At 31.4% G+C, this 12,589-nt stretch overlaps 1 protein-coding gene across 1 annotated transcript; it reads right to left on the reverse strand.

Moving 5' to 3' along the window:
* Nucleotides 1-1,903: 1,903 nt before the first annotated feature.
* Nucleotides 1,904-4,665, reverse strand: LOC145126036 (UPF0481 protein At3g47200-like). The gene is made up of 2 exons (XM_079061439.1): nucleotides 4,517-4,665; nucleotides 1,904-3,754 (listed from the first exon to the last, which is right to left on the reverse strand). Exon 2 carries the CDS (start codon nucleotides 3,733-3,735, stop codon nucleotides 2,278-2,280), a length of 1,458 nt encoding a protein of 485 aa, XP_078917565.1. The 5' UTR covers nucleotides 3,736-3,754; nucleotides 4,517-4,665; the 3' UTR covers nucleotides 1,904-2,277.
* Nucleotides 4,666-12,589: the final 7,924 nt, after the last annotated feature.

Raw genomic sequence — 12,589 nt, forward strand, 5'->3', positions numbered from 1 at the left:
ATACTACCCTTTTAAGTCATTATCTAATATTTGTAACACAAAAAGAGTTGGATGATTTTTATGATAATAAGTAATGTATGGTGTTATCAGTAACCCCTGAAAGTAAGTCTAATATTGATACAAGCCCACAAGGTGATCATTCTCTTATATATTCTCTTTCATGATTCCTAGTATACCCTCGAGTAGTTAGCAATCATAAAGGGTATTGTAGTAAATTCAGTTTCTAGAACATACAACCATAGAAAACTAGGATTTTGTATGTTTTGTGAGAATTGTTATTTGTGTGTAAAAATGAAAATATAATTTTGTTAGCCGTAAGTATTACTTATAAGTTTATAATCAAACAAGTAAAGGTTACTAATATTCCCGTGTTAAAATTTTGATATACTTTACAGGGGTTAATTGCTTCAGTTTGGGTATATTAACATATACAGTTATAGAATAGCTTGATAGTAGGATTTTTTATTTAATATTTTAAGTTCATATTTTATGCATAAATTATTGCCCTTTCTATTGTTGTAAGAAGCGATCATAGCTTTTGTTTGGTTTCAAGGAGATATGACTAAGGATTTTTAAAACATTATTTTTTCCTATGGAAAGGTTATTGATTGCATCAAAATGAAACTAAAATATTTATTTTTGGGTTAATGTAAACGAAGGCTGGCAAATAACCGCACATTTCAAATAGACGTTGAATAGATCAATCCTTCTGTTACATTCTTTGATTGTTTTTCTTTTCTTTTTATTTGCATCAAAGTTCTTTTTAACGATTTGATTTTTTTTCCTGTTGCTTTAATTATGAATTTTATTTTATGACACAATGAAAGCAACAAAAGCTAAAATTTTGAAAGTATAATCCTATAATTGAGTAGAATGCAACGCATTGATAAGAAGAAAAAAAAGATTGAAGTACAAGAATAAACAATAATAAACAAATAAATGAAAGTACGTTAATGGTTATTTGGTTTATTCCTTTCTAATAATGAACGATAATAACTCTCATTCAGTTTCCTTATGAACTGGTCGTGTCAGAGGTATGTGGTTATATACATGCGTTATATACATGTGTGGTTATATATGCGTAGGATGAAATGGTGCCGTTAATGAACTTCAAAGTTTCCAATTTTACTAAGCTTCATTGTGAAAAAGTGATGATGGTGAGATGTATAATTTGAATGAACACTAAACGAAAATTCACATTTTTTATTTTTCCAATCAGGATTGTTGTGATAATATCAAAGACGATCTTATTGATACATCCATGCCGGAGGTAAAACATGAGGAATGATCCTATTGATTCATTTATGTCGGATGTAAAACATGGGGAATATATTTATGTAAGTTATAACATATCGTTTAACATATGTAATTTTCTTAGGATTGTTTTTTTCTTTTTCTTTTTCTTTTTTTTCTTTTTTTTTTGCTTTTACATTTAGACTATTTGTGTCGGTACGAGAGTCGATGCTTCTGACAATTCTATGACCAATTCTATGACCGACTTGGACGATGGGAAGACAACTAAGCAGATTATAACACATTTTTTATGATATAGAAAACATTGTAAATAAATTATTTTATGATGAACTTTTGTTTTATTCTATTTTGATTTTATATGATGCAGATGGTAACTGAGTAACAATATACTTTGTGAGACTTACGAGAATAACAAATTACTTTGTTAAGACATTTACGATAATGAACAATGTAGGAATGAATTTGGGATGTAATTAAACAATAACTTTGACATTTTTTTTGTAATATTTTCCTATTTTGAACTTAATTTCATTTGATTGTGTTTTAATCGAATGTTATTCTTTTATTGTATTGTCTTTTAATCTATTGCTATTCTTTTATTCATTTATATGTAATCTAATTGGGTATATTTGTTATTGGACAATGATAATATGGGAACAAATTAAATAAGGATTATATAACAAAGTAAAATCAATCTATTTCTTTTACATCTCACAACAAGAAATATAAGCTTTAGGGACGACTTTGGAGTATTAGCTACGAGGTATTTGCAACGACCCAATTGAGACGACATGTCGTCCCTAATACCTTTAGGGGCAACTTTCTTGACTATTAGCGACGCTTTTTATCGTCCCTAAAGGTGTCTTTTCTTGTTGTGTCTGTCAACCCATCGAACATATATAACACTAGTTATAACGTGTTATAGATAAGCTCTAAGTAAAAATATCTCATACTTTTTACGTTCTTAACTCGAGTGTGCAACATGGTGCGGTGGTCATTCGGTGTGACATGAACACCTTTCGATCAAGTAGGTGCAGAAGGAGGCTTAGAGTGTACGCAATGTCTCAAAAGCTCGAGCATATCTCCACTGGATTCATCTGGAGGTGGCCTGATGGCGAAGTAAGTTTGCAGAAAACTAGTGAACAGAATAGCAGTAGCCACCAACAAAGCTACTGTCTTCCATGGACTGCAAAAGTAAACGTTAATCAACTCCGCCGCCCACGTCTTATACTTGTTATTACAATGCTTCTCAATTCCTCGTCGAATCTGGTTGAACATGTGGACATTAACTGCCAGTGTTTCAATCTCATCGTACATCTTCACCACATCTTCATCTCGACCAAGACTATGAAGCAATATCTTGTTTTCTCGTAACTCCTTCACGTCATCACGATGAATAACCAACGATTTCATTACTCGAATGTAAGTAGAAACTCGAAGGTCATTTGGATTATGAGGGCACAACTCGTAAGCAATCATATTCAAGTATATAGCTTTTGAATTCGAGTACACCGCCCGACGCACAAGCTCAAGCTCGCCATAGCAACAATGAGAGTGAAACCTGATGTCTTCGTTAGAAGACTCGTCATTGACGTTAATACGTTTCAAGAAAATACCTTTAGCTTTGAGTTCTGTAACTGACGCAAAAGATCGATTTCGCTTTACATAATTTGATTTTGCATTAGCATTCGCATGAACATCGAAAGAGGAGGAAAGCGAGATGAAATAGGATCGGTAAAGCTCGAGAAGATGAAGAGGTTGCTTCTTTTCAAGCACTTTTTCTTCCCTCGTGGTTATTTCACCATAGTTCAAGTAGTTAAAGAACTCATTTAAGATCCTTTCACCTCTATCTTTTGGGAATCGCAAATCCAACAAAACTTGGAGTACTATAAACGGGATTTGGTTCTCGAGCAACAAAATGTCACGAGCTACGTGCATGAAGCCCAATGCGCCTAAATACTCATTATTTAGCATCAACATAGTGTTCGGTCGGCTAGCAATGCAATCTATAAAGAACAAAACGAAGCAACCATCACGCAACATCATTTGATTAAACTGATTGTCGTTGTATTCATCTGTAGAACCATCGACATAGCACTTTCTAGCATCTTGTACTACCTCAAACACTTTATTGTATAATGAATCCATGGTCTTTTTGGAGCTCAAACTATACTCCTCGAGGGTTATTAGCTTGTATTTCTCGGCTGCGGCGAGGTCATCTCGTTTATGGTGGTAAGGGCCAAGTGAAACCACCGCTGGCTCGTAGCATTGGCGGTTTCTTCCACCTTTTTCTCCTTTTAAGAGCAATGGGGGTACTTTCTCCATTTGTCGTTTGCGTTTTGAAAGTTGGATGGTTTCATTGTAATGAATGCAGAATTCCCACTCCCGAGCATAGTTGTAGTTAACGTTATCGGCCATTTCCGATTGATTACTCTGCATTTCAATTCTTACATCTTTATTTTGAGACATCTCCGTCCCCATTGGTTTTGATATCGTCAATCTATATATGTGGAATTGAAACATGTTATTGGTATAAACTATAAACTATAACTTTTTTTTTCAACATTATGGTTTTTGCTTTACAAAGAATATTTTCTTTTCAACAAATAATAGACTTGTTTATTAAGTAAAAATCAACTATCGATCAGTCATACTAAAAAAATCTGATTTCGACAGTATAATTCATTATTTGATTGTAAAATTATAATATAAGCTTTAAACTTTGATTTTGAAAGTAAACTGTCAGGGTCAGATTAGAATTATAATTACATATACGATAATTTTTGTGGATGTATCTAATGTCCATGCCTAACTAATGTAGGGGTTCAAACACGAAGGTTTTTCTTCGTGGCTTTTTCCAGTGGTCAATTTCCCTAGATTGTTAGTCTATCTTTTTTCTTGCATCAGTATAATAAGTTCTTTGTATCTTAATAATTTTTTCTGTGTATAATATGCATTCATTATAACTGATCGAATTCCTACAAGATCATAATACTTCCATGAATTATATATATGCCTACTATTATCCCCCGTGCATATATACACGACTACAGTCTACACGCATCACTAGAAATACAACAATGCAATGACATGACCGTTAATTAGGGCCTTGTTTCCTAGGCGATAATGTCCATCAAAATCTTTTATAAGCATGAACATGTAGTTTTCTCCACTTAATAAAAACATATGTATATACATAAATATTTATATAAAGAGAGCTAGTGAGAGGGAGAAAGATATAAAGATAAATGGCAATATATACCTTGTTTTTTCTGTTGAACACACAACTTGATTTGCTTGCTAGAAATGAAGGAGTCATATAAAAAACCTTAAGATGCTTAATATATAAGAGTCAAAAGTGGAGGCTGTGTCTCGTGTTCAGAGAATAAATAATTTGCTTGTAACATTGGCCAACTTAGCACCTACCTTCTAGCATCAATATATATATATATATATATATATATATATATATATATATATATATATATATATATATATATATATTTATATATATATATATATATATATATATATATATATATATATATATATATATATACAAACACGGAGTATATACTAAAAAAATTTGAGCCCGTATTAAACATGATATGGATGTTCATTTGAGTATTTTTATATAACTCTCAATATATTGTGTTATAAACCAAAAAAGTACTGTAATTTTCAATGTATAAGGCATGAATAAGAAGAAAATAAAAGTCCATTATGATTTCCTGTTATGATTTCTCACCAACCTCTGAGGGGCTAGTGGGATTAATCATGAAATACATTTTTTATTTCTAAATTCAAGGGCTTTAGCCACTTGTTCTTTCATTGCCCATTGATCCTTATTGCCGTGTCCACTACCTCTTGATTTGAAATGACCTAAAAAAATGATTTGACTACTTCTTGGTTTGAAATGACCTAAAAAACTACGCATGAATTAAAAGGATTTGAGATTTTAAAAACATTTTCTAGAAAGTTTGTGATATTATGTGAAATATTATGAAGATATACTCACCATTTTCTCAATGGATATAGAAATTTCCTATTTGGACAAGCCGATTTCAAGCAATCTTGATGTTTTGTCCATCGTTCTAAATAAGGTCTTAGTGATGGAAAGTTGCTAATAAATTGGAAAATATGCTTCCTGAATCATGTGAAAAAAAACAAGCAAAAAAAATGTTTTGGTTGATTTAGAATTATATAAGCTATAATACCAAGTTTATTTATTACAAACTTGATATGCATTTTTTTAACAAAAAACAAAAGTCAACCGTTCTTTTTGTTGCATAACACAAAAATGTTATGTAAACACCATCTAAAAAATTGACATTAAAAAACTTAGAAAACACCTTAAAGTATATAAACATGTATATACTTTAAGGTGTTTTATAAGTTCAACGCCAACTTTTTTTTTTTTTTTTTCAGATGATTGTTTGAGAGGATAATTGTATTAGACATTACAATTGGATTTTTATAACAAAATATATCATTGTGGTTTGAATATAACAAGATTCAGTTGTCCCTGGGAAAGAATATTTTTCTAAAAAAAACTAAAAGTGTTGACAATTGCATAGAGTCCAATTAACATGATCCTTCTTACTAAACACCTCTTGTAAATCAGGAGAAAGAAACAATACTATTAAGCCGATACTTAAGAAAAAATGAAAACCTTGTAAATATTAACTTACTTAATAACCAAACTTGAGAATTACATAATCAAGTTCAAGTGAATAGTCAATGTATAAATACCTAGCCCAAGGAATTTGTACTCTATCATTCTTCCTGTGTAACTTGTCTAAAAGGGTAAACTATATAAATATTTCCAATATGACAAAAAACAAACAAACCAAGTTTTGTATTTTGTTATCATCAAGAATACATTAAAATCAAAGAAACAAAAAAACTGACAATCTTTTTCAAATGGGTATTTCAAGAATTTCAAAGAAACACCTAATCAAGAAACATTTAACTATAAAGAAATAAAAAAGCAAGAATGTTTTCTATATTGGTATATCAACAAGCACTTTAACCCTTTGACAGTGTCTTGTTTATTAGTGTGGGGTTTACTTTTACAACCGAGTTTATGTGGTGGTTGGGTGGGGGTGGGGTTCTACATGTGCATAATATGATCATATCTCTATTGACTCATTGAGAAGAATATTTAATTTTGAGTTATGTCAATATCGGGGTCTTTGTCATTCAACGCACTGATTTGGATATCTGTTGTTTAGTAAATACTCCGTCCGTCCTAAAATTATAGTCCGTATTTCCTTTTTGGTTTTTCCCAAGATAATAGTCAACTTCTAAAAATAAATAATATTTTTACCAAAATACCCACTCATTATTACTTAAATGCAAAGTAAGGACAACACTGTCATTTTATTTTATAAGTTAGTGGTAATTAATACTTTCTTATTTTGTGTGTTTTTTGTCTGTGGACAATAATTTTGGGATGGAGGGAGTATATAATATGAGCATGTCTAGGATAATGTCTTAAATTTGTAGTTAAATCCTGGTTCATATCAAGCTCTGATATAGTTGATATAGCTCTCCCCCTAGTTTATCCTTAAAGGCTTACCTGCATAAAATGTAAAAGACTAAACTGCAAATTTGGTCCCTGTGGTTATCAAAAAAATGTGGATAGAGTCCAAAATCTTTTCAACTTGCACCATCGGTCCAAAATCGGATCTTTTTTGTGGATATTGTCCCTGTCAAACTTAAAATGACGATTATACCATTTTAATTTGTTTTTTACAATTTTTTTATGTTTTCCTAATATCAGAATAATTAAAAAAAATAAAAATATCTACCTACGCCATCCCACCCCACCGTCTCTCTCTCTCTCTCTCTCTCTCTCTCTCTCTCTCCATGGATGAACCTTCCACCACTCCCTTCATAACCTCATCCCTTCTTCAAATCCAAACTCAAAAACCACCCATCACTACCACATCCCAAATAAGCCACCAGTCACCACCGGAGACACCCAAGAACACGACCATTGACTGTGACATCCCCAATTTCTCGGCCAGAAAAGACCGATTTGTTTATGCTTTGTTTTATAAATCAGAGTAATCCTTTAAAGAAAACGGTTGTGGAATTTGTTACCAAACAAGATATGATAAAATTTTATCAAAACATTTCTCAAAGAGAATGTACTTTTCATTAAATAATAAAATCTCGGGATGTCATGTTTCGATACAAACCAAAAGCATAAACAATATAAAATAGACCTTACAACAGTTATTTATAACTACTGATCTATAATCCAAAATCCCTCGTCATCGTCCAACTATGCTCTTTTTCCACTACCTGTAATACAGAAAAACTGAGTGGGTCAGGCTTGGGAGCCTGGTGAGCATATAGGGTTTTCAACCCACAATAATATAATTATTATATTTAATCATCAAACAATCAACCCAATTACCCATCCCCATTATCTTCTTTATTTCTTAAGGTTTTACCCTAAGAATCAACTATCCTTCATTCATTCATTCCTAAGGATCGACCTAAGGACTTGGCACAAAATCCATTGCTACATAAGGCGCATCTACCAACTTTATCCTTTAAGCGCCTCTGCCAGGATTACGACATTCACTATTAGGCGCCACTGCCTGGATTACGACATACACTATTAGGCGCCACTGCCTGGATTACGACATACACTATTAGGCGCATCTGCCAACATTATCCTTTATGCGCATCTGCCAGGATTACAACATTCTCTATTTGGCGCATCTGCCGACCTTATCCTATAAGCACATCTGCCAGGATTATCCTATAAGCGCATCTGCTAGTATTATGACATTCTCTATTTGGCGCATCTGCCGACCTTATCCTATAAGCGCATCTGCCAGGATTATCCTATAAGCGCATCTGCTAGTATTATGACATTTACTATTTAGCGCATCTGCTAAGATTATCTATAACATCTTTCATACCACATCACTTATCTACCCATGTTTTACCCGACATATTCGTAGATATAAATTACATATATGGTTTAGTTCATTTAAAAACATGTATAAAACATTCATTCCAACAACCATCTCAAGTAAACAAACAACGTATAAACACATAACACGTATTTCATAGCAAATACTTCATATTTATGCGGTAGAAGAAAGTAACTACACACTCACCTGATCAGAAGATGATCGGGCAGCACTACGGCTCTAAGATTAGTATTTCTTCGGTGAAACCGGGGGATCTTCACACACCGGGCTTCTCGTGGGCAGAGCTTCGGCTCGGAAACTCTTTTCTTCTCGGGATCTTCGGGCTCCGGGACTTGCTTCGGGTCTCGGGATGATACCGGGGCTTCGGGGGGTTTTAATAGGGCTTAGAGAGGGTATCGGGAGTGGGAGAGAAGAGATAGAGCAACCAAAATCGGCTGACCCTCGATTTCTATTTATAGGGTCATTTTTCAGCTCTCACGTCGTGAATTCAATAGTCATCAGGTGCATCATCGCCACTTGCGTCTGTCAGGCTCCAGAAGTCATAAATACTGAGTTCACGTCGTGAACACTGTATTGACGTCGTGAACTCCGACAGTTTTGGGGTTTCGCGCCCCGAACTTCAGAAATTCATAACTTTCGCATACAAATCCGTTTTCGACGTTCTTTATATCCACGCGTAGGTGAGATTATGCTCTACAACTCTCGTTTAGACTCCGTTGGCTAATTTTGACTTTAATTTTAATATATTATTAATATATTATTTTTAGTAGGCCGGGACAGGAAAACTCCGTTCGAAATTCATAACTCCTTCATCTGAACTCCGTTTTCGTCTGTCTTTTTCTCGTTGGACTACTATTGATGAGATCTTCAATTCTCATTTAGAAAGTTTTGGCTAAATATCGCTCGACCTCAATCTCGAGTTTCGGGCTGCATACTGCTAATGCTGAAACTTCGAAAAATCATAACTTCCTCATACGAAGTCAGATTTAGACGTTCTTTTTATGCACGCTCTCGGTTTAACGTATTCTACGACTTTCATTTAGATCTCTAAGGCCAATTTATATTTCTTATCAAGATTCTTTCAAAACGTATGAATTTATTCCGGTGAACATTAAAAAGAATGTTTTGTGTATGTGATGATCGTATTCACCTAGGGACAATATTAAAATCTGAATTTATTTTTGTATAAACATATATTAATCATTGTAATCATTGATAAGTTAATAACTGCTATAAAATTAATTTTTTTAAAAAAAATGTTACTATATGTATGTTTCAATCTTACTCTTTATTATTGAAGTTATTTCCACCAACATCCCATTGGCCTAAAGCATGGTGAGAATATTCATTAACAATATATTTGTCTTGATGTTAAAAAAATAGGTTAATCTTCTATACCAAAATGGTACGAAAACATTATAATAGTTGCTAACCAAATAGTAAATAAAAAGTTATAGAAATTAAGTAGAAAGTAATTTAATAAATTACACTAATAAAGCTTCATAAAATTAGGAACATCATACAGAAAACCCATAATACCAATTTATTATACAACCTCATAACTTTTTTAATAATTTAAAGTTTACATGTTTTGTTTTTATTCAAGAGTTTATCATTTGTGTCCGTACATTTAAGTAAGACAAAAAATATGAACATTTAAATCACTAAAAGTTGTTAAAAACGATGTCGATATAATATATATAAAATAATAAAATATATTGCAATTGCTTCATATTTTATTTCATGCTAAAAGTAACAATATTATTTTGTCATCTTTATCATATATCTTTCCATTGTGCGCATTCTTTTTCTTTATTTAGGTGAATTGGGATACCTTCTTGGCGAAGAAGTAAGAATTGACCACTTTGCCTATGTGTAAAATGATTTCTTTTAGCCTCCAAGGGAATCTTTATCTTTTTTTCTTTTATAGGTGGTGAGGATGAACTTAAATTAAGTCACTTTGGTTTGAAGATACTTCAAAATTCCTTTATCCTTTATCCTTTATCCTCTAATGATTTTACAATAGTTACAGAATAAAATATTTGTTCGGAAGCTATACACCCGATTGATTGTGTTTTTGGTCATCTAACATGATCCCGAGCAATTGAATTCAAGATCATTTCTTTTTGCCCACCGAGTGTTTGTTAAAATGTCAAGTAGGATTTTCTCATGTTTGTTGTCCATGGCTACAAAGCATATTATCCACCAGCTGGTAAATATGCATTTACATTTCTTGTGAACCATGTAGTGTATTTATTATATGGATTGCTCTGTTTTGTAATCAATGACCATTTTTAATGATTTACCTCGTATTAAGTGGATCCCGGAGAGAAATAAGTACAAATAGGAGTTGTGTGTGTATGTGTGTGTGAGAGGGAGAGAGGTGTGGGAGAGAGGGGACGGGGGTTCGGTGAAATGGGGGTAGGCTAGGGTTTTCTTATTTTTTTAATTATCAAAATATTAAAATAAAGGCTGAAACATAAAAAAATTGTAAAAAAACAAATTAAAAGGGTATAATCGTCATTTTAAGTTTGACAGAGACCATATCCACAAAAAAGATCCGATTTTGGACCGATGGTGCAAGTTGAAAAGATTTTGGACTCTATCCACATTTTTTTGATAACCACAGGGACCAAATTTGCAGTTTAGTCAAAGTAAAAACCAATAAGTACCCATTATCAATTGATGGTCGTAATTTACTATATACTAAAAGGGATTGATTTTTCCACGGTATTTTGTTATCCATCCACACCATTTTATAGCTAGTTGACAATTATGCCCCTAATTTAAATTAAGAGATATTGAAAACAAATAAACCCTACTAATAATTATTATAAATTGATTAATAATGTTAAATTAATGTAAAAACTAAATTCTAATCATAAATTAACTAAACTACAATATTAAAATATAATATTTTATTTTTATTTATAAAATTATGACTTTAACTTTTTAATATTTTAGATATGTTGTGAGCAATTATCAATTTAAAGTCACAGCTTTGGTATAATTTATGATTTTATGTAAAATAGTTAAATTATTAAATTCAATATAATATTAAACGGTTAACTTAAATCAAAATTTCAGTTAAACTTGAAAAAAACCGAGAGACTATTTTATAAATAGTTAAAAGTTATAAATTACAGTGTTAAAGCTAAATTGTAATTCTAAATTAACAAAAAAAAACCATGAAACTATTTTAATAATCATTAAGAATTTTCAAATAAGTAGCTTAAAAATAACTTACAATAAGAATAGTTAAAAATAATATTATATAAAAAGTTATAGTGTTATCTTTAAAAACAAAAAAAATGTTTGTTGTCTTAAATAATTACATTTAAAGAAACTAACAATATTCATCAAATAAATTTCAAAAATGTTAAATTACGTAAACCAAATTAAAATAATTAAGAGTTTTCAAATACGTTGTTTTAAATAACTTACAACTACAATAGTTAAAACTAGACATTATATATAAAAATTATATTGTTACCTTTAAAAATAAAAACAATGTTTGATGTTTTAAATAATTACAATGACAAAAATTAAAATCTTAAGCAAATAAACCTTTTAAAATTAACTAATCATAACAAAAACTATAAATATCATTAAACCCTATATTATATTTAATTTTATTCATGAGTAACACACAGATTGAGGCCATCGAGACATTTGAGATTATAGAATTGTAAAAGATGTCTATATTATCATATAATTCAAGACAAACAATGTTTATACCAACTTATTGTAAGATTTATTATATTAGAGCTAACAACAATGTCATTGATATATTTAAAAAACATATATTTGTAAATATTTCAAATATATTGTTGTATTATGCACAACGCGCACGCATTCGCCTAGTGAAAAATAAATCCCATTCTCTAATTTATCATTCATCATCACAAGGAGTGCCATATGTATGTCTCCATAATACAACAAAACTGTTTCATAATACAAGATTCTAGAACACAAAGAGACATCCTCACTCTTCTAATTCGAACATCCCAATTCAATTATTGAATCTTCATTAATAGTTTTATTTACACACAACTTCATTTGAGAGGATTTTATTTCTTACGGAGTATGCACATTGGTTCTATTACATCTTTACGTATCCTTTGTCTTTGTGTAAATTCTTACATATGTCCTCTCATTTTGGGGCCATTGCTTGTGTTTTCCTTAAATTATCTTAGTGTTCAACAGTTGTGAGGCCTTGAAACCGTATGTTCCTTACACATGAGATATCTAGAGATTTTATATCATACAAGGTCCAACATCTGTAACTGGTGTAATTATCTTGGACTAAACATATGAAAGGGTAATGCTTTTTCTTCTCTTTTTTTATCCTTTTGAGCCACCCATGTTTTTCATCTTTA

This window comes from Lactuca virosa, chromosome 7 (assembly GCF_052849685.1).
Source record: "Lactuca virosa cultivar CGN04683 chromosome 7, Lactuca_virosa_CGN04683_v6, whole genome shotgun sequence".
In the NCBI taxonomy this organism is placed as follows: Eukaryota; Viridiplantae; Streptophyta; class Magnoliopsida; order Asterales; family Asteraceae; genus Lactuca; species Lactuca virosa.

Excerpts from the sequence above, each read along its gene's own strand:
- LOC145126036 (XM_079061439.1), bottom strand. The coding sequence starts at position 3,735 with ATGGGGACGGAGATGTCTCAAAATAAAGATGTAAGAATTGAAATGCAG.